This window comes from Lepus europaeus, chromosome 5 (assembly GCF_033115175.1).
Source record: "Lepus europaeus isolate LE1 chromosome 5, mLepTim1.pri, whole genome shotgun sequence".
NCBI classification, from domain to species: domain Eukaryota; kingdom Metazoa; phylum Chordata; class Mammalia; order Lagomorpha; family Leporidae; genus Lepus; species Lepus europaeus.
This window is the reverse complement of record NC_084831.1, coordinates 86350966-86369767: the sequence shown is the minus strand read 5'-3', so window position 1 is coordinate 86369767 and position 18802 is coordinate 86350966. Positions and strand designations below refer to the sequence as shown.

Here is an 18802-nt window from a genome sequence, read left to right as displayed (position 1 = left end):
AGATTGAGGGTGTGCATTGTTGTCCAGAGTCCTCAGAGGTGATGCGTCCTTCTTGGTACATCGTAACGGGAGTGTATGATGTCACTGTGTGTTACTGATAATGGTCACTTTGATCAGTTAGCTTAAGTGCTCTCTGCCAGGATTCTATGCTTTAAATTGACTATTTTCTCTTAGTACTCACTAAATATTTTTGGAATGATAATTTGAGGCTATTTTTAAAACTTTGATGCATTAATTCTTAGCATCATCTGTTGATTCTTGTCTTTCTAATGGTTTTTATATTTGCTTTACTCTTTCTACATTTTTAAGTGGGATTCTTCTGTAAGGAAGAACTGTCTCTTCTTTCATCAAAAATTTTTTTAAAGATTTTTACTTATTTGAGAGGTGGAGTTACACACAATGTGAGGGAGAGACGGAAGAAAGGTCTTCTGCTGGTTCACTCCCCAGACGGCCGTAGCGGCCAAAGCTGGGCCAATCTGAAGCCAGGAGCCAGGAGCTTCTCTTCTATGAGGTTGCAGGGGCCCAAGGACTTGGACCATCTTCTACGGCTTTCCCAAGCCATAGCAGAGAGCTGGATTTGAAGAGGAGCAACCGGGACTACAACTGGCGCCCATATGGGATGCCAGCACTGCAGGCAGAGGATTAACCTACTGTGCCACAGTGCCAGCCCCCATCAAAATTTTTAAAATCAATGTTAGTACCAGAATTTTTTGGTTAAGAGTTAGTTGAACTATACAGGTATTTTAATTTTGAGGGAAAAGGATAACTTTATTTTTTGCAGTTCTAAGATGAAGAAATTCTATAAACTTAGTTCTGTATGTGGTGCTTTGTATATTTCACTTTCTAAAATATACTTTATGAAAATAAGGGAGAGATGTTTGTTTATTTATTTATTTGAAAGGTGTGGTGGGAGAAAGAAAGAGGGAGAGACTGACAGAGATCTTCAATCTGGTAGTTCACTCCCCAAATGGCAACAACAGTTAGGTCTGGGCCAGGCCAAAGCCAGGAGCCAGAAACTCTATCTGGCTTTCCCATGTGGATGGCAGGGACCCAAATGCTTGGGCTATCAGTCACTCCTTTACCAGGAAACTAGATTGGGAGGGGAGCAGCTGAGACTTAAACTGGCACTCCTAGAACAGGGTGCTGGCATTGCCAGCAGCAACTGAACTCACTACTCTATAATTGCTGGCCCCCTATACTTTGCTTTTGTAGGGCTCTTATTTTTTGTCATTTATGAAGTGTTATTTTGTAAGAATCTGTGTAACTATTCAGATAAATATCTCAAGTTTTGAGCTGGGAAGAATTGAAATTATATGTTATTGATATATATTATAATTTAATAACAGTTTATGAGTGGAAGCATACCTTTACTTCTTTTTTCTTCTTCTTAGGCTTGAAAAGGAATACACTACAATAAAAACTAAAGAAATGGAAGAACAAGTTGAAATTAAAGTAAGCACTTCAGGACTTTGTAAAGTTCCACAGATGAATTAATTGAAGTCAGTGATTTGGCAATAAATGTTAGGTTATATGGATATATTGTTACCATTTGTAGTGAATTTAGCAATGAAGATTATATTATGCATTGATAAATTTATTTACCATTCTACTAGATTGTAGTTGAAAATAGATATTTCAAAAGACACAGTAATGTAACTGAAGTGACTTTTCTCTCATGTGAAAGAGAGTAACTCTTTGTTCTTGGATTTGTTGGTGAGTCAGCAGTAGAAAATACTCCATGGGGAAGATAATTATCATTCCATGTAGGCATTTTTTAAAAAGTGGCAGAGACTATCATTTGTAACATAGTCTTTGCTGGAATGAACAGTGGTATGTATAGTCAGAGATAGACTAAATAGAGAAAACCATAACACTGGAACTAATTATGGCTGCCTTGGAGCTGCAGGAAGCTTTGACTAATTTAATGTTTTCTCCTTAAACAAAGATTATACTTTCGAACTGCTTGTCTCCATAGAAACAGGTAGATTTTTCAATTTGAAGGATATATAAATATGCTATATGTACATTAAAACTTTTTGTATTCCCTATAAGCCACGGAATTCTTAAATTGGAGGGCCTGTGGCACTGTTGGAGCAGGGACTCAGGAAGGATTGTGTTGACTGCTCTTGAGCTGCTCATGATGAGTGGGATCGTGAGCCAAGGAACTCAGTGACATGCTGATCCAGTTTCCTGTCTCTCTAGTTCTACCTTCCGTCAAAGGAAAAGGTCAATGTAAAACAATTTTTGTTGAGTGACTTCCTCCCCCATTTTTGAACTTTTTGTTTGTGTGTGTCTGAATTTTGGCTTGGACCTTGTAAGATATCAGGCGATCACTTTATTTACAGTTAGCTGTATATTAATGGAGTTTTACACTACATAGGTTCCTTTTACAAAACAATGGTTTCTGTTACACTAGCACTCCTTGCTTTGGTTCTCCTCAGAAGCCTCCTGGGAGACGGGCTCTCCCATTTTCCTTTGTGAACTCCGTCTCATTAACTCTGTCCCTTTTCTGAATGTTTTACTCACATTTTTATCATCTGTTCTATTCCCTGTCAGTTGAAAATATGAGAGTGCTTCAGAATAGTTAATGCAAAATTGAATTAAAAGATAAATTTTTTTGGTATAAGGTTTTGAAATCCAAGTTTTTTTTTTCATAGTAGGCATTTTTCTGGTGAACTTTTTAAAAAAGATTTATTTATTTAAAATAGAGAATGGGAGAGATAGAAAGAGATAGTTCAGCTGCTGATTCACTCCCCAAATAGTGGTGGTGGCTGGGACTAGGCCAGACCAAAGCCAGGAGCCTAGAGCTCCATCAAGGTCTCCCACATGGGTGACAGGGGCCCAAGCACTTGGGTCTTCCCAGGTACTGTAGCAGGGAGCTTCATTGGAAGTGGAGCAGCTGGGACTTGATCTAGTGCCCCGATATGGAATGCTGGCAGATTAACTACTCTGCCACAACACTGGCCCCATCCATGAACCCTGAAGACCACTCATACATATTTCTACATTTTTCAAAGAGAAGAAAAGAACCCCGTGGATGTTTTTCCCTCCCGTTTTAAAATTCTGTCACCCACCTGCTGCTCTACCATTTGCTTTTCTTTTAGGTACCATGAGTAATGTTAATATTAAATCATATCCTGCACTTCAGCCTACTGAAAGTAAAAAGTACGTCATCCTGATGAGTGGGGAGAGAGTATGCACTATTGCATACCACCAATATTCGGAACTGGAAACCAAGAATCTGTGGATAGGGAAGCCATCCTGTTCACTTCACCCTGCTATGTTATTGGAAAAGAAAGTCACAGTTCTGTGAACAATCCTTACTGTTGAAGAAGTTTCTTTTAAAATTAACTCACATGAATATAGAAACACCTGAAGATCTTGAGCAGACCTTAGCTTATATCTGTGTTATTTTCATACTTTGTTTTTTGGGGAAAGTTATAGCTCATAAGTCTTACAGAATACATTTGAATACTAGCTCCATGTGTCCCAGGCAGGTGACATGAGACTCTTTATAGAGAAGCTAGGGGAAAAAAGGGAGAGGGGAGGTGGTTAAAAAAGTATAGTCGGACCTATCAGGTAAATAAGTATGCTGATCTCAAAGGTATATGCCCCTTTTTTTTTTTTTTTTGGACAGGAAGAGTGGACAGTGAGAGAGAGAGAGAGACAGAGAAAGGTCTTCCTTTGCTGTTGGTTCACCCTCCAATGGCCGCCGCAGCCGGCGCACTGCACTGATCCGAAACCAGGAGCCAGGTGCTTCTTCTGGTCTCCCATGGGGTGCAGGGCCCAAGCACTTGGGCCATCCTCCACTGCACTCCCGGGCCACAGCAGAGAGCTGGTCTGGAAGAGGGGCAGCCGGGAGAATCCGGCACCCCAACCGGTACTAGAACCCAGTGTGCCAGCACCCCAAGGAAGAGGATTAGCCTATTGAGCCATGGCGCCGGCAGCTTAGTTAATTTTTAATTAAATTTCTAAGCCCTTTGAGATGGTGACCTTTTATTCTAAGAATTATTATCTGTCACTGAGCACTTTGGTTAAGATATCACTATTTTTTTTTAAAGATTTATTTATTTTACTTGAAAGTCAGAGTTACACAGAGAGAGAAGGAGGAAGGAGAGGCAGAGAGAGAGAGTCTTCTATCTGCTGGTTCACTCCCCAATTGGCCTCAATGGCCAGAGCTGAGCTGACCCAAAGCCAGGAGCCAGGAGCTTCTTCTGGGTCTCCCACGTGGGTGCAGGGGCCCAATGGCTTAGGCCATCTTCCACTGCTTTCCCAGGCCATAGCAGAGAACTGGATCAGAAGTGGAGCAGCTGGGCCTCGAACTGGCACCCATATGGGATGCAGGCAGTGCAGGCAGCGGCTTTAACCACTGCGTCACAGCACCGGCCCCAAGATGTGACTTTTAAGTATGATCTTCTACCCCTTCTCTGAAAGTATTATAGGAAAGTTTTGATACTAATGACTTTATATAGAGAATCTTATATTTTACTGTGTGAAATTTTTATTAGTAGGAACATCTTTATCATTATCTATTGATGTTCTACGTGAGGGGAAGGAGGTAAGAAATACTAAAATTATTGCTTTTATTAGGATAACATACATTTTTATTTTTTAAAAGATTTATTGATTTTATTTGAAAGGCAGAGTTGGAGAGACAGAGACAAGGACAGAGAGAGAGAGAGAGAGAGAGAGAGAGAGAGAGAGAGAAAGAGAGAGAGAAAATCTTCCATCCGCTGGTTCATTCCCCAGATGGCCGCAACAGACAGGGATGGACCATGCCAAAGCTAGGAGCTTCAACTGGGTCTCTTCGCACATTGGTGCAGGGGCCTAAGCAGTTGGGATATCTTCTGCTGCTTTCCTAGGCTCATTAGCAGGGAGCTGGATTGGAAGTGGAGCAGCCAGGACTCGAACTGGGATGCTGGCATCACAGGTGGGCAGCTTAACCCACTGTGCCCACAATGCTGGCCCCAACACACACATTTTTTAAAAAGAAAATTCTTTATTTTCCTACCCTTTTCATTAAGATGTACCAATCAATAATCCAGTTTTCATATTTAAATTTGTACTGGGAGACATTGAGATCTAAAACTCTGTAAATGGGAGGATTTAGAAATTGTGATTGGTTTCTAGTCAAAAGTTAAATATGTTTTATTTCAAAATGTATTGAAGAATTTCAAACATGGTAAAAACCAGATAATAATATAAAAATATTTACCTACTGCCTGGCATAAAAAAGAAAACATGGTAAATATTATTTTAAGTTCTCCAGGAATTCTAACAATCAACATGAGGTCTTAGTAGAATTGAAGCTCATATTTGTTTCATTTTTAATATATGATGAGTCATTTGCATGCATTATCTAACCTTATTCTGACAACAGCTTGATAAAAGGATTCTTATCCTTTTTTGTTCTCTGAAGAAATTAAGCTTCAGAACCCTCAGGTCATGTTGCTAGGCAACAATGAAAGTCAAGGATTTGAACTCTGACTTGTGTTACTCTAAGGCTCGTATGTGTTCTTCAGAATGTATAATGTGCTGCTTTCCAAGAGAGACTTTGATATTTTTCTGATGTAAGCAGGTTTTGGGTGCCTATTTTTCTGTGGCATTAAAACTTTTCCTGCAAAACTGTTAGCTACCTTATATCCATATTGGGGAAAACAATAGCATAATTTATCTAGTAAATCATTCATTTAACAGATAACTTATTGCACCTCCTACATGCCCAAGCACTGTTACAGGCACTTAAGTTGTGGTTATGAGGCTGGTGCTGAGCGTAGTGGGTTAAAGCCTCGGCCCACAGCGCCTGCATCCCATATGGGTGCCGGTTCAGTCCCAGCAACTCCACTTCTAATCCAGCTCTCTGCTGTGGCCTGGGAAAGCAGTAGAAGATGGCCCAAGTCCTTGGGCCCCTGCATCCACGTGGGAGACCTGGAAGAAGCTCCTGGATCCTGGCTTCAGATCAGCTTAGCTCTGGCCATTGCAGCCATTTGGGGAGTGAACCAGCAGTTGGAAAACCTCTCTCTCTCTGTAACTTTTTTTTTTAAAGATTTATTTATTTATTTATTTGAAAGTAAGAGTTACACAGAGAGAGAAGGAGAGGCAGAGAGAGAGAGAGAGAGAGAGAGAGAGAGAGAGAGAGAGGTCTTCCATCCACTGTTTCACTCCCCAGTTGGCCGCAATGGCCTGAGCTGTGCCGGTCTGGAACCAGGAGTTTCCTCCCAGTCTTCCCATGTGGGTGCAGGGGCCCAAGGACTTGGGCCATCTTCCACTGCTTTCTCAGGCCATAGCAGAGAGCAGGATGGGAAGCGGAACAGCCGGGTCTGGAACCGGCGCCCATATGGGATGCCGACACTGCAGCCGGCAGCTTTACCTGCTACTCCGCAGCACCGGCCCCAAAATAAATCTTTTTTTTAAAAAAGAGAGAGATATGGTTATGAATTAGACCAATTCCTGTGCTCATGGAGCTCACATTCTAGTATGTATGCGGGCAATAAACAGAAAAAGTAAAATGTCTGGTAGTTTAGATGATGATAAATGTTAAGGAGGGAAAAGTACTTCAGGGAAGGGGAATGTTTGGGTTGAAAATTTGAAGAAATTGACCCATTAGGTTTTGAATAATGACCTGGAAGAAGTGACAGCACCAGATATTTGGCTGGCTGTGAGGAAGGCACAACCTGGTTAGGAGTGTGCCTGGTGAGAAAGTGTAAGGAAGCCTTGTGGATAGTGCAACATGTGTGGAGAAAAGTGGTAGGAGGTAAGAGAGTGAGTTGCAGGTGCTGCAGGGTGTGGTTGACTGTGACAGTGATGAGATCGAAGCCATTGAGGTTTCTCAGGAGAGGATTTAGGTTTTCGGTGATCCTCTTGGCTGCTGTGTTGAGAGTAAATTGTAGGAGGATAGAGCAGAAGCAGGGAGATTAACCAGGAGGCTGATGAAGTAATGTGGGCAAACAGTGGTGGTGATGGGGTTGTACAGTAGGATAAGCTGTGCCTTGGGACACCTGCATCCCATATCAGAATGCCTGGTGTGTATCCTGGCTCCTCTGCTTTCAACCCAGCTTCCTGCTAATGTGTCCTGGGAGGCAGCAAGATGATGACTCAGTACTCAAGTCCCTGCTGCCCATGTGAGAGACTCAGAGTTCTGTGCTCCTGACTTATGTCTGGCCCAGCCCTAGGTGTTGAGGCATTCGGGGAATAAGCCAGCAGATGGAAGAAATTCTTGCTCGCTCTTTCTCTTGCTCTGCCTTTCAAGTAGATGAAACTCTTTAAGAAATGATAGTGGCTTGGATTGAGGGAATAAGAAGCAGTTGAATTCTGAACAGATTTTTAAAGACAAAACTGAAAGTTTGAATGTAGAGATGAGAGAGGGAGAGGAGTCAAACTTTCTGACCTGAGCATTTAGAAAAGTGGAATTCTCATTACCTGAGATAGAGAAGATGATGGGAAGAACTGATTTAGAAGTAATATCAGGAGTCCAGTGTGGGTCATTTCAGGAATGAAATGCCTACTTAGATGCCCATTGCCTCTTGAATAGTAATATCTACAGTAAAGAGAAACAGGCTCAAAGTAGAAATTTTAACAATTATTGCCAGGATGATGGTATTGAAAACCATAATAGATACAATTACCTGGGGAATGAGTATAGATAAAAGGTAGAGGGAATTTGAGAATTGAGCCCAAGAGGAAGCCAAAGTTTAAAGGTTAGAAAGGTGAGGAGAAAGCAGCAAAGTAGGGGAAAACCAGTGAAGGCAGGGTCCTTGGAGCCAAGAGAACATGTTCCAGGAAAAGGGAAGTGGTCAGTGTGTCCAGTGCTGCAGGCAGTTTTTAACAGATGAAGGTAGAGAAATGGCCATTGGGTTTAGCAGCATGGCAACAAATTGTACATGAACAGAGGTGTTGAATTAGAAAAATTGGAGATATTTTTCAAGGAATTTGCTATAAAGAGGAGAGAAATAGGACAATAGTTAGGGTAGAGATGTTGAAGTGTTTCTGTTGTTGTTCGTTTCTTAGGTGGGAGAATTAACTGCATTCTATTTTGATGTTAGTGAAGTGGGACAAGTAGATGATAGCGGGTGAGTAGGGATAATTGCTGGAGTTCAGAGGGTACAGGATTTAGGGCATATGTAGGAGACCTAACTTGGTATATAGAATGGATAACTCTACTGTAACTTACAGTAACAGGAGATAAAGTAAAACATGTTGGCAAAAATATAGGTGATATACAGTGTGGTTGTGGGACCTTGTGAAGTTCTCTTTTGATTTCTTCTCCCCCCCCCCCCCTTCGGTGAAATTGCACGTAAGATTATTAGCTGAGTAATGGTAGCTTGGTGGATTGTTGGTTTGAGGAAAGAGGGGCAAGTATGGTGAGCTAGACGGGTGGGAGAGGAATGGATTAAGGAAATACATGTGTATTATTTTTGCTAGAAAGCATTAAGAATCCAGCTGACTTTAGTGAGCATTAATTTAAGTAAAGATGCTTTTTTACTGGGCCTTATTTCCTAGCACAGGTACTGAGTTCTCAGAGAGTTGATCTGGAGTAGTTATTTCACCAGGCAAGTGCACTGCTAAAGAGGGGTAAAGGGCAAAAAGATTAAAAACAAGGGAAGGAAGGTAATTATTGGGAAGAGAGGACTTCAGGGATTGAGAGACAATGAAAAGTTGATGAGATCACTGAGTTGTCCCAGTGAAAAAGAGCATTGTTGGGGCTGGGTTACTTTATAAAGTGAGTAAGCTGGAAAGAATAGGAGATGATGATTCAGGAGTAAGTTGTTTGAAACAGATTCCCCTATTTTGGTGGTTTTTTAATTTCATTATTAAAAATAATGCCAATAGCATTATAAAGATGCTATTTTCTATATAAAATATGTTTTGTTTTTATATATGTAATAAATTTTTTTGCATTGTTGTTTCCACAGCCAGTGTAAATTGTAGACTTATTGAATTTTAGGAATACCAACATTTTTAAGAGTTTGATTAAGTAAATTTCCTGAAGAGTGTTTCCAGGGTATCTTCTTAACAGCAAGTGTGCATTTCACTGTTCCTTTGCCAAGACTAAGTATTTCATCCTTTCTGCCAGTCTCATTTTTCCTTTTGTAGTTTGGTAGGTCAAAGAAGTCTTTACTTTTTATTTTATGTGCAGGGTATACCTGTTTATGTAGCCATATCTAGTGATCCTTCTCTTTGTGTGGGTTTTTTTTTAACTGTAAGGTTTAGAAAAACTCTTCTAGAAAAATATGAGGGAGATACTGATAAGTTAATGATAACTCAGTCAAGAGGTAGATTTTACTTGTTTTCTACTAGTAATAAACAATTCAAAAATATGGAACTTGGAAAAAGTTACATTTAAAAACATGTCTAGAAGTACCCTATATGAAAAATGTGATAGAACCTAACAAAAACTGAAAAACTGGACACAGAAATGTCTTTTTTTTTTTTAATATTTATTTATTTATCTAAAAGACAGAGTTACAGAGAGGCAGAGAGAGCAAGAAAGGTCTTCTATGTGCTGGTTCACTCCCCAAATAACCACAATGGCCAGCTGGAGCTGGGTCAGTCTGTAAGCCAGGAGCTTCTAGGTCTCCTATATGGGTGCAGGAGCGCAAGGACTTCGGCCATCTTCTGCTGCTTTCCCAGTCCATAGCAGGGAGCTGGGTCGGAAGTGAAGCACCCAAACCTGAACTGGCATCCATATGGGATGTCAGCACCGCAGGCTGCGCCTTTACCCACTGTGCCACAGTGCAGGTCCATAAAAATGCTTTTAAAAATTGAGTAAAGGTAGAGACAAAATAATTTTGTTACATATTGATAAGAATTTTCCAACAAAATACATTTTAACAAATCCAATCAAATTTAATTCCTTGCAAAATTTCAGATTAGAAAAACTTAATAGTTCTAAAACATAAAAGTAATACTTATATTAATTGAGTCTTTGGTATATATTAGGAGCTGTGCTAACTCATTTGATGTTCTCAATATGCTTGTAAGGTTCTAATTTTCTAGACAAGGAAGTGGAGGTTCTAGGACATTGAATAACATGCACAGTTATTAGTTGTAGGATAAAGATTTGAACCTAAATCTGCCTGATTTCACAACCTAGCATCTTAGCTATTTTGGCATATAAGTAGTTGAAGTTTGGGGAGGATAAACAAAAAAAATATAAAATTGGGTAAATCACCTCTACCAGTTATCAAAAAGGATTTCAAAGCTATAAATATCAAAATACTGTGAACTTTAGTACAGAAGAGATAATACAATTGAAATTTATAGGTAACTGAAATGATCATCATCATGATGAAGGTGTCACACAAATGAGGAAGCAATGGTTTGTTTACAAAGTGGTATTAAGATGTTTGCTTTGGGGCAAAATCAGTTTCTGTCTTTATTTATAGCAAAATGGGTTTCAGAAGATTTGAAGGGGTTGAGGGTAGGAAATCCTGGTTACTGTTTTTAATTTTAAATTTTATTATTTTTGTTGTAACCAATTTTGTTCACTCAGTTGTCTGGTTGGGACTTAATTTTCCAAATGTTTTAGGATGTATAAAATGTTACCTTTTGTTGATGAAAAATAGGACATTTTGAGAATCTTGTTTGTTTCTTTGAATTTCTAAACTTTAACAGCATTAGATAATTTTATCTTACGTTTACTGCTATGCTGCACTATATAATAGGAGTAGCCAAGAGATGAGGAGCCAAGCTGTTATTTTGTAGTCTGACTTCATATGATGTCCAATTCAAATCATCTAAATATGTTTCGGTGAATAAAACAAGAAAATCTAGTTTACAAAATACTTTGTAATAACTCTAAGATTTGTTCTAATTTGTGATCTACCCAGTAAGATACAGTAATTCATAGTCTCTTATTTTCCTGAACCTGAGACTTTATATATGAAATATATGTAAGACTTTACTAGCAAAATAGTAGATTGAATTGATAGAAAAATTTTCTGAGGAAGACATTTCTAACAAATTTAGAGGAAGATAGGGTTGAGAGAAGACTGGATTGAGATCTGGGACAAATTGCTTTAAAAGGTAAGAGGGAGTTTGAAATTTAGGTGATGGCAAAATGAAGGCACAACATATAGAAGATGTAAAAATCAAAAGATGACTTGTACAGGGGATTGATAAGAACTTATATTGATGGAATATGATTTTTTCAAAGCATAAAGTGATTTGGATTTAATACTTGTTAACGATAATTTGACAAGTTTTTGGGAGCCAGGAACTGAACAGTTTGGTACAGTTTTTTGTTTTTTTTTTTTTCCAGAATGTAAGAAATGTTGCTGCCTGGTATCCATAACATAAATGGAGAGGGGTCTATTCTAAACTGTTAGTTTGATATTTATTCTTTGAATGTGCATTTTTTCAAGTTTCTTGTTTCTTTAACATTTGAATACTCATTATATAGATAGGTTTTGTGGAGATAGGCAAGTATAAAATATCTTCTATCTTGTGAGGAGGTTAAAAATGTAAAAAAATTATGAGTCATTATGATAAGTATAGAAAAGAGAGGAGTTCAAAAGTGTGCTTAGAAGACTCGGCTGCTTGTGGTTCCTTACATCTGCCTCTCTGGAGCCCCGCTCCTGGCTGCTGCAGCAGGAGGTTTCTGACTTAAATAAATCTTGCTTTTCTCTCAAAAAGAAAAGACAGGAGTTATTTCTGTATTTACTCTAGCTTATAGTTAAAATTCACCCGCACCTAGAGTGAAAAATGTTCATTTTCTTTGCTGTGTGTTTTTTACTCTGAGCTTTCGCCATTGGGCATATGATACTGTGGCCGTACCTTAGACTTTTGTTATTTATAAAAGACGGTGTATTTTCAGGACCACAATTTAGGAATCATTTTTCCTTTCAAGAATAGTTGCAAACAAAACTGTTTTTTTTTTTTCCCTTTGGCAGAGATTACGCACAGAAAATAGACTTTTAAAACAGCGTATTGAAACATTAGAAAAAGTAAGTAAATAACTATTTTTGCAGCTATTTATGTTGAATGCATAATATTTTTTCTGTATCTCTTAAGTAAAGCCTAAAAACTTTGGCTTATATGTTTCCTAAGTTGTGGTATGAACCTATGTAACTTGCCTAGCTTACTGTTTTAACAGAATAATTTGATATGAATAAAATTGACCAGTACTAGTCTTTGTACTTTCTTATTAAAGTTTTAACTTAGGTTGTTGGAGTAATATATTGATGCCATTTGTTTTTCTTTATATTAAATCTCTAAAAAGTATATATATTTTTTAGAATCTAGTTGAGAAATTTTCTGATGTAGCAGTTTAAAGATGGTTGTTTTTTTTTTTTTTTTTTTTTTCTAAATGTTGCGCTGTCTTCCTAGACACATTTTGGAGGTGGCAGTGTTATTCCTTTAAGGCCTAGGATTGCTTAAGTTTAGTGAGAGTGACCAGTTTCTGATAATGAAAATTTGCTGTCATTTTGATTTTCAACACAAAGAAATTGTGCATAAACTTTCCGTTCTTAGAATTATTTTTATGTCTACTTTTTCCTCCTCTTTGCTATTTCTTATAAATTAACTGGGGAAATGTGGAAATTTTGCATTATTTGTCTTCTTGTGCTTTTGATGTAAGGTCTTTTGTAGTTGTGTTTCTGGTGCTGTAAGAAGGAATTGAATGATAGAAGCATAGTTCAGGAACTCTGCTTTATTAAAAGAAATACATCTGAATTCACAAACTGTCTTGGTACTTTTTTTTTTTGACCAAAGATGCGAATAAGATTTAAAAGTCCCCCTCATCATATTGCCAAGAATCTTAAAATCTTCTTGAAAATCATTGAACCTCCAGAATGATGAAGATGCTATAGAAAAGTGTTATTTGGATTTTGCTAGGAAGTGAAGTACCTGCTTTATACTGATTTAGATAGCATAGGTTCTATAAATACTTATATACCAACTAAATTCTATAACCATGAAATTTACTCAGTTAATCAAAGAGTTAATTAGGTAGAGTGCTTAATTTCGTTTTTCATATTTTCCTCACTTTCTCTGGAATTTGCTATTGAACAAATTGCTGTCATACTTTGTAAGTGGAATTACTTACTCAAATTCCTTCTCCCTTTCTTAAAAGTTGTTTGATGACATAGTTAAGTCTAAAAATAAAGATTTTCATATGTATGCTTTCTAAAGAAGATATTTGTTTGTGCCAAATAATGAAAAACCACTTGGATTTGTGTTGATCTCCTCTAGAAACACATGATTTTCTGCAGTCTGTCCTAGTTTTGATATACTTAAGACTTGAGGATTGAAACACATTGAATAAAAAATAGTTTGAAAATTTAAATGTCTGTTTTAATTAGTAATGAGAAGTAGGTGGAATTTGAGTATGGTTGTTTCTTCTTATTCCTAATTTTACCACTTTTATTTCTTTCTCTTATATTTCCATCTGACTTTTTCCTTTTGTAGGAAAGTGCTTCCTTGGCAGATAGATTGATACAGGTATAGTTTTTCAATTTTTTTTTTTTTTTTTTTTTTTTTTAGTGTTTTCTCTAACTTCTAAGGAAAGTTCTAAACCTAGAAATTCATATTTTAATGCATGCAACTTTACATGCATTTCCCTAGAAATAATACTTTTGGGTGGTATTTGTGGATGTAAACTTAATTTTTGATAACAGTTTTATTTTGGTTCATTAAAATAGGTACTGTTTGCACGTTTCAAAGCTAACCTTATTTTTTAAAGCATTTATTTCAAAATAGCAATCAATGGATTCTGCAAAATTAACCACTATTCATTGAAAATTTTAGCCTTGCATGTATAATTTGGTAATATTGCATGAACTGAATTTTTATTGACTGAAGGAATTATTCTTAAAATTGTCAGATGAAATTTTTATTTAGTATCCCCAAATTTTCTGGAGCAATAACAAGCTGCTAGCTAATAATGACCTAGGCTGTTTTGTTCTCTGAGGTAATTTTTTTTTAACATGTCAAAGTAAATAACTAAACCTCACAAGACAGTCTTTCTTGAATCTATCCTAAATTGCTTTACACACAAAAAAAATTATGTCCTGACAAAAGGGACAAGTGACAAGAGCCCAGGAGGCTGAGGAAAACTACCTCATAAAACGGGAGCTGGCCACCATCAAACAGCAGAGTGATGAGGCCAGTGCTAAACTGGAGCACGCTGAGAGTATCATCAGGAAGCTCCAGCATCAGCAGCAATGGGTAAGGAGTCTGCTAGTGTTTCTTCTCATCTTTCTCATCCCCCTCCCTTTAAACCAAATTTAAAAAAATAAAATAAAATAAGCACAGCTTCTGTGCCCTTGTTTTAAGTAACTTTGTGTTCAACTTTAATTGAACTCTTAAATTATACCATTTTGTGTCCTATAGAGCTTTAGGGATCTTATTGTGACCTATAGACTCCTTATTCTAAGTTGTTTTTTTGTTTTTTGTTTTTTTTTTTTACTGTCTGTGTAGTTTTGTTAGAAATAGATAATATTTTCTTTCCCTACATTATGTTCTAAGTCATAGAAAATGAGCAGTGTATGTCAGGCTTACCTTTTAGGTTTGAGATCTATTTCATTATAGGTATTATTTTGCCAATGGTGATTTTAGAATCCTAACTTCAGCTAGTTTTTGTTCATTGTGCAGTTGAAATATTACCCAACATGCAGAAAATATGTAGTTATCTCATTTAAAGCTTTGATAGTGTGGCAGTTTATATTCTGTAACTTACTTAACTATATTAAGACATTGAATTATGGATTAAGATGTATGACTGCATTTTTTCAAGAGAAGATATCCAGGTGAAAAAATATAAACTCTTTAAAAATTTTGGTGACTAACATAGGGTACTGAGCAGTTAATGGTTGTATAGCTTGGCTTAGTTATGTTTTGCAACTTAGAAATCATTTTCCATTGGCAAAACCAGATTAACTTGGTGATCTTAATCAGGAATATGAAGGCTAAAAGAAAAACTAAACTGTTTATCTTTGAAAAAATTATTTCTTCTTTCAGTTTTCTGTTCTAGATAGAAGCTAAATTGTACTAGGAGTGGGCAGAAAAATTTGTGTTAAGCCTAGTACTCTATAGAGACACAGAAGATGAATAGTATGGACACAAATTTGGATATTGATTTATTTAGTAAAATTAAGAAACCACATTGTCATCTAAGTATGAAAATCAGAAAATTAAAAGCAAAAGAAAAAATGGTAATTGAAAGAGCCATAAATATCTGTTTTGTTCTATTAGATGGTTAAGAAAGATGAATAGGGGAACTAAAAAGATAGGAACTCAAATATTTTCGTCTTTGAAATATTGGTGTCAAAGCATGAAAACAAAACAACTGAATCAGTTGAGAATTGTATTGAAATGAATTATCAGTTTAGAAGGGAAGATAAGTATTACGTTTGGATTTAGCTTAAGCTTCAGTCATACTTCAGAATAATGAATTTAGTTTTTTGCATTGTTTTTCAATTATTGATACCTAAAATTAGATGTTTATTGAAAGGATAGAACATTGGTTTATAGTGAATGAAAAGATTAACAGGACAAGCAAAACTGGCCAGAATAAACTGTGACTTTTTAAAATTATAAGTGTAACAAAGTCTGTTCTTTTTGAAGGACATAATAGGAGCTAAAATATAGCAAAGATAAGAAGATCTCTAATTTTGTTTCCATTTTTTTCCCACTATGGAGATGAGTTCCAAAAATGAAATGAATTGTGATAGACATATAAAACAGTGATACTCAGAATAGGTAAAAGAAAATAACAGAGCATTGGTTAAATTTCCAATTTCAAGCTGCATATTACTAGATATAACTTGATTTATAGTATGATCATAGAAACATAATATTTAAATGATTTTAGAAAAATTAAAGATACAAAAAGCTTTAATGGTAAACAAATGCATTTCTTATGGAAAGTAGTAAATAAGGGGTACATTTCTGAAAAATATCTGGTGTCCTTGGTGATGCTTAATTAAAAATTTCTAGAACATCTGTTTTGTGAACAGTTGGGAAAATAACTTTGAAAAAAAGGGAAAGAATCTTGCTCAGTAAAATGAGTTCATGCTTATGTCATAATAAAGTAACTTTGTTTCTATAATAAATAAAAACTGTGCCTAAGTGCGCTTTTTCAGGTTATTTGATAGGCTCTCCCGTGGTGGTTCTAGTCCAGGTAGAGGAATATAGATGCAAGTAGTAAAATTAGGTGGATTTATAAGGGATTCACTATATCAAGAGACTGTTTTTTTGTTTTGTTTTGTTTTGTTTTGTTTTGACAGGCAGAGTTAGTGAGAGAGAGAGAGAGAGAGAGAGTTATAGAGTTATAGACAGTGAGAGACAGAAAGATCTTCCCCAAATGGCTGCAAGGGCCGATCCAAAGCCAGGAGCCAGGCGCTTCCTCCTGGTCTCCCATGCGGGTGCAGGGCCCAAGCACTTGGGCCATCTTCTGCTGCCCTCCCGGGCCACCGCAGAGAGCTGGCCTGGAAGAGGAGCAACTGGGACTAGTACCTGGTGCCCCAACCGGGACTAGAACGCAGGGTGCCAGTGCCGCAGATGGAGGATTAGCCTAGTGAGCCACGGCGCCAGCTGAGAGGCTGTTCATTTTGAAGGGAGGAAACATCACAGCTATTTGTCTCCGAGCCCTAGATGTGAGATATTTTGTGTTTAAATCTCCTGTAGGAATTAATAGTCAAATATGAAATATTTCAGAAATGTAACTAATATGTTGATGTGGATCAAGATTCCAAAAATATTTAGTATATTCAGAACAAGAAACTAAAATATTATTTTACAGAAACAAATCTATAGGTCTGCCCTTAGATTTAAAATTTAAAGACATGTCTTAGCTGTACCTTATGTAATGAAGACCTAGAGTTTTTTTTTTTTTTTTTTAAAGATTTATTTGTTTATTTATTTGAAAGAGTTACACAGAGAGAGAAGGAGAGGCAGAGAGAGAGAGAGAGATCTTCCATCTGACGGTTCACTCCCCAGTTGGCTGCAATGGCCGGAGCTGAGCTGATCCAAAGCCAGGAGCCAGGAGCTTCTTCTGGGTCTCCCACGTGGGTGCAGGGGCCCAAGGACTTGGGCCATCTTCTGCTTTCCCAGGCCATAGCAGAGAGCTGGATCGGAAGAGGAGGAGCCGGGACTAGAACCATAGCCCATATGGGATGCTGGCGCTTCAGGCCAGGGTGTTAACCCGCTGTGCCACAGCACTAGCCCCAACCTAGAGGTTTTAATTGCCAGGAAATCAGAAATTAGCCAGTAACTTGTAATATGGCTGCCCCTCCCCCGGTCCCAAGCATTATCTCCCTAGCAGTGTAATGATCGTGTTGAAGTCTAAGGAGCTTGCATGAAATTCATCAGTTGTGTATAGTTTGAATACCAAAACTCACATGAAACAAGTACAGAGTATATTGTGGCTAGTGTAGGAGAGACTGTGTGAGCCCACGATTTTTTCAGGCTGCAACAACAAAATATTTCAGAAGATTTCAATCATTTTGAAATTGCTGAGAAACAGTCTTATGGAAAAATGATCAGCCTTTTTTGGATACAGCTTCAGAAGCAGAATATATTTAAGATCCAGGCATACAAGATATTTCCGTTGGAATTTTGAACCTGGAGTAGTCGCTTTACAAAGTAGCATGCATATGTCCGAGTACTACCTGTAGAAAGCAAACATCTATTGGTAGATGTTTTGATTACAGCCTTCCAATATAAGTGTATTCTTTAAACCTCAGAAAAAAAGATTACAAGTCTGGATTGTAGGAGATAATGAATCACCAATATAAACACATACCACCATCACCCCCTACTGACAAATAGTATCATTTTACATGGTACAAAGAGCTTTGGATTGCAGATTCTAGTCTTTTTTGCTAACTCTGTGATCTTGGATATTTGAGAACACAGTTTTTGTTGTTGTTTTATAAAATAATTAATTGAATAGGGCTAGACCATTTTAGATCTAACTTTAAATGACTATTGAAGTATAATTTAAATGTAATAAAATTTATCAAATTTAAGAATTCAGTTTGGTGTGGTTGAAATGTATATAGTTGTGTCACTGCCACCACAATCAAAATAGAAAATATTTCTATCACTCTCAAAATTTCTCTTGTGTCCTCTGCAGTTCACCCCCTCATCCCATGAACCTATCTGCTTTCTGTCACCATAGTTTTGCCTTTTATAGAATTTCATATAAATGGAATTGTATGATGCGATACCTTAGTACCTGAGTTCTTTCACCTAACATACTCATTCACTATTTGGGGGAGGGTTTTTTTTTTTTATTGTGGTAAAATATTCATAACATAAAATTTACCATATAAACCTACAGCTTGTCTGACTCTTTCTCTTGAGTGTGGTGGGGCACAAACATATGTAGGATGACTTTTCTGGTGAGACTGTCAGAATTGCTTGATCTAATTTTAAAGCTTTATGCCCTATGAATGGCTGCTTATCACTTCAGGTACCCTGATTAAGCAATTTTGTCCAGCTGTTCTTGGCTTGGATCAGTATAAACTGAGAAGAATTAAATAGTTGTAACTGCTGAGTACTGAAATCCATTTTGAAGTTCTTGGAACCTTTATACTAGGAAGTACTTAAGAGGATGCTAGACAGGATTTCTTCATACCTTCTCTTTTCTGTAATTTGAGAGAGACTATGAAACAATTGCACAGTACTTTTTTTTTTTTTTTTTGACAGGCAGAGTTAGACAGTGAGAGATAGAGACAGAGAGAAAGGTCTTCCTTCAGTTGGTTCACCCCCAAAATGGCTGCCATGGCCAGAGCGCTTTACCAATCCGAAGCCAGCAGCCAGGTGCTTCTCCTGGTCTCCCATGGGGTGCAGGACCCAA

At 37.3% G+C, this 18802-nt stretch overlaps 1 protein-coding gene across 4 annotated transcripts in view; it reads left to right on the top strand.

Moving 5' to 3' along the window:
- The window catches only part of EVI5 (ecotropic viral integration site 5), a 232658-nt gene that overhangs the window by 106687 nt on the left and 107169 nt on the right, over nucleotides 1-18802 (top strand). For 2 of the 4 annotated variants that reach the window (XM_062191739.1, XM_062191738.1), the window contains exons 10-13: nucleotides 1392-1452; nucleotides 11892-11945; nucleotides 13408-13440; nucleotides 14020-14166. In XM_062191739.1, the coding sequence (XP_062047723.1) occupies nucleotides 1392-1452; nucleotides 11892-11945; nucleotides 13408-13440; nucleotides 14020-14166 (295 nt within the window). The remainder of the gene's footprint in view (nucleotides 1-1391; nucleotides 1453-11891; nucleotides 11946-13407; nucleotides 13441-14019; nucleotides 14167-18802) is intronic. The other 2 variants (XM_062191740.1, XM_062191741.1) reach the window with 2 other exon arrangements.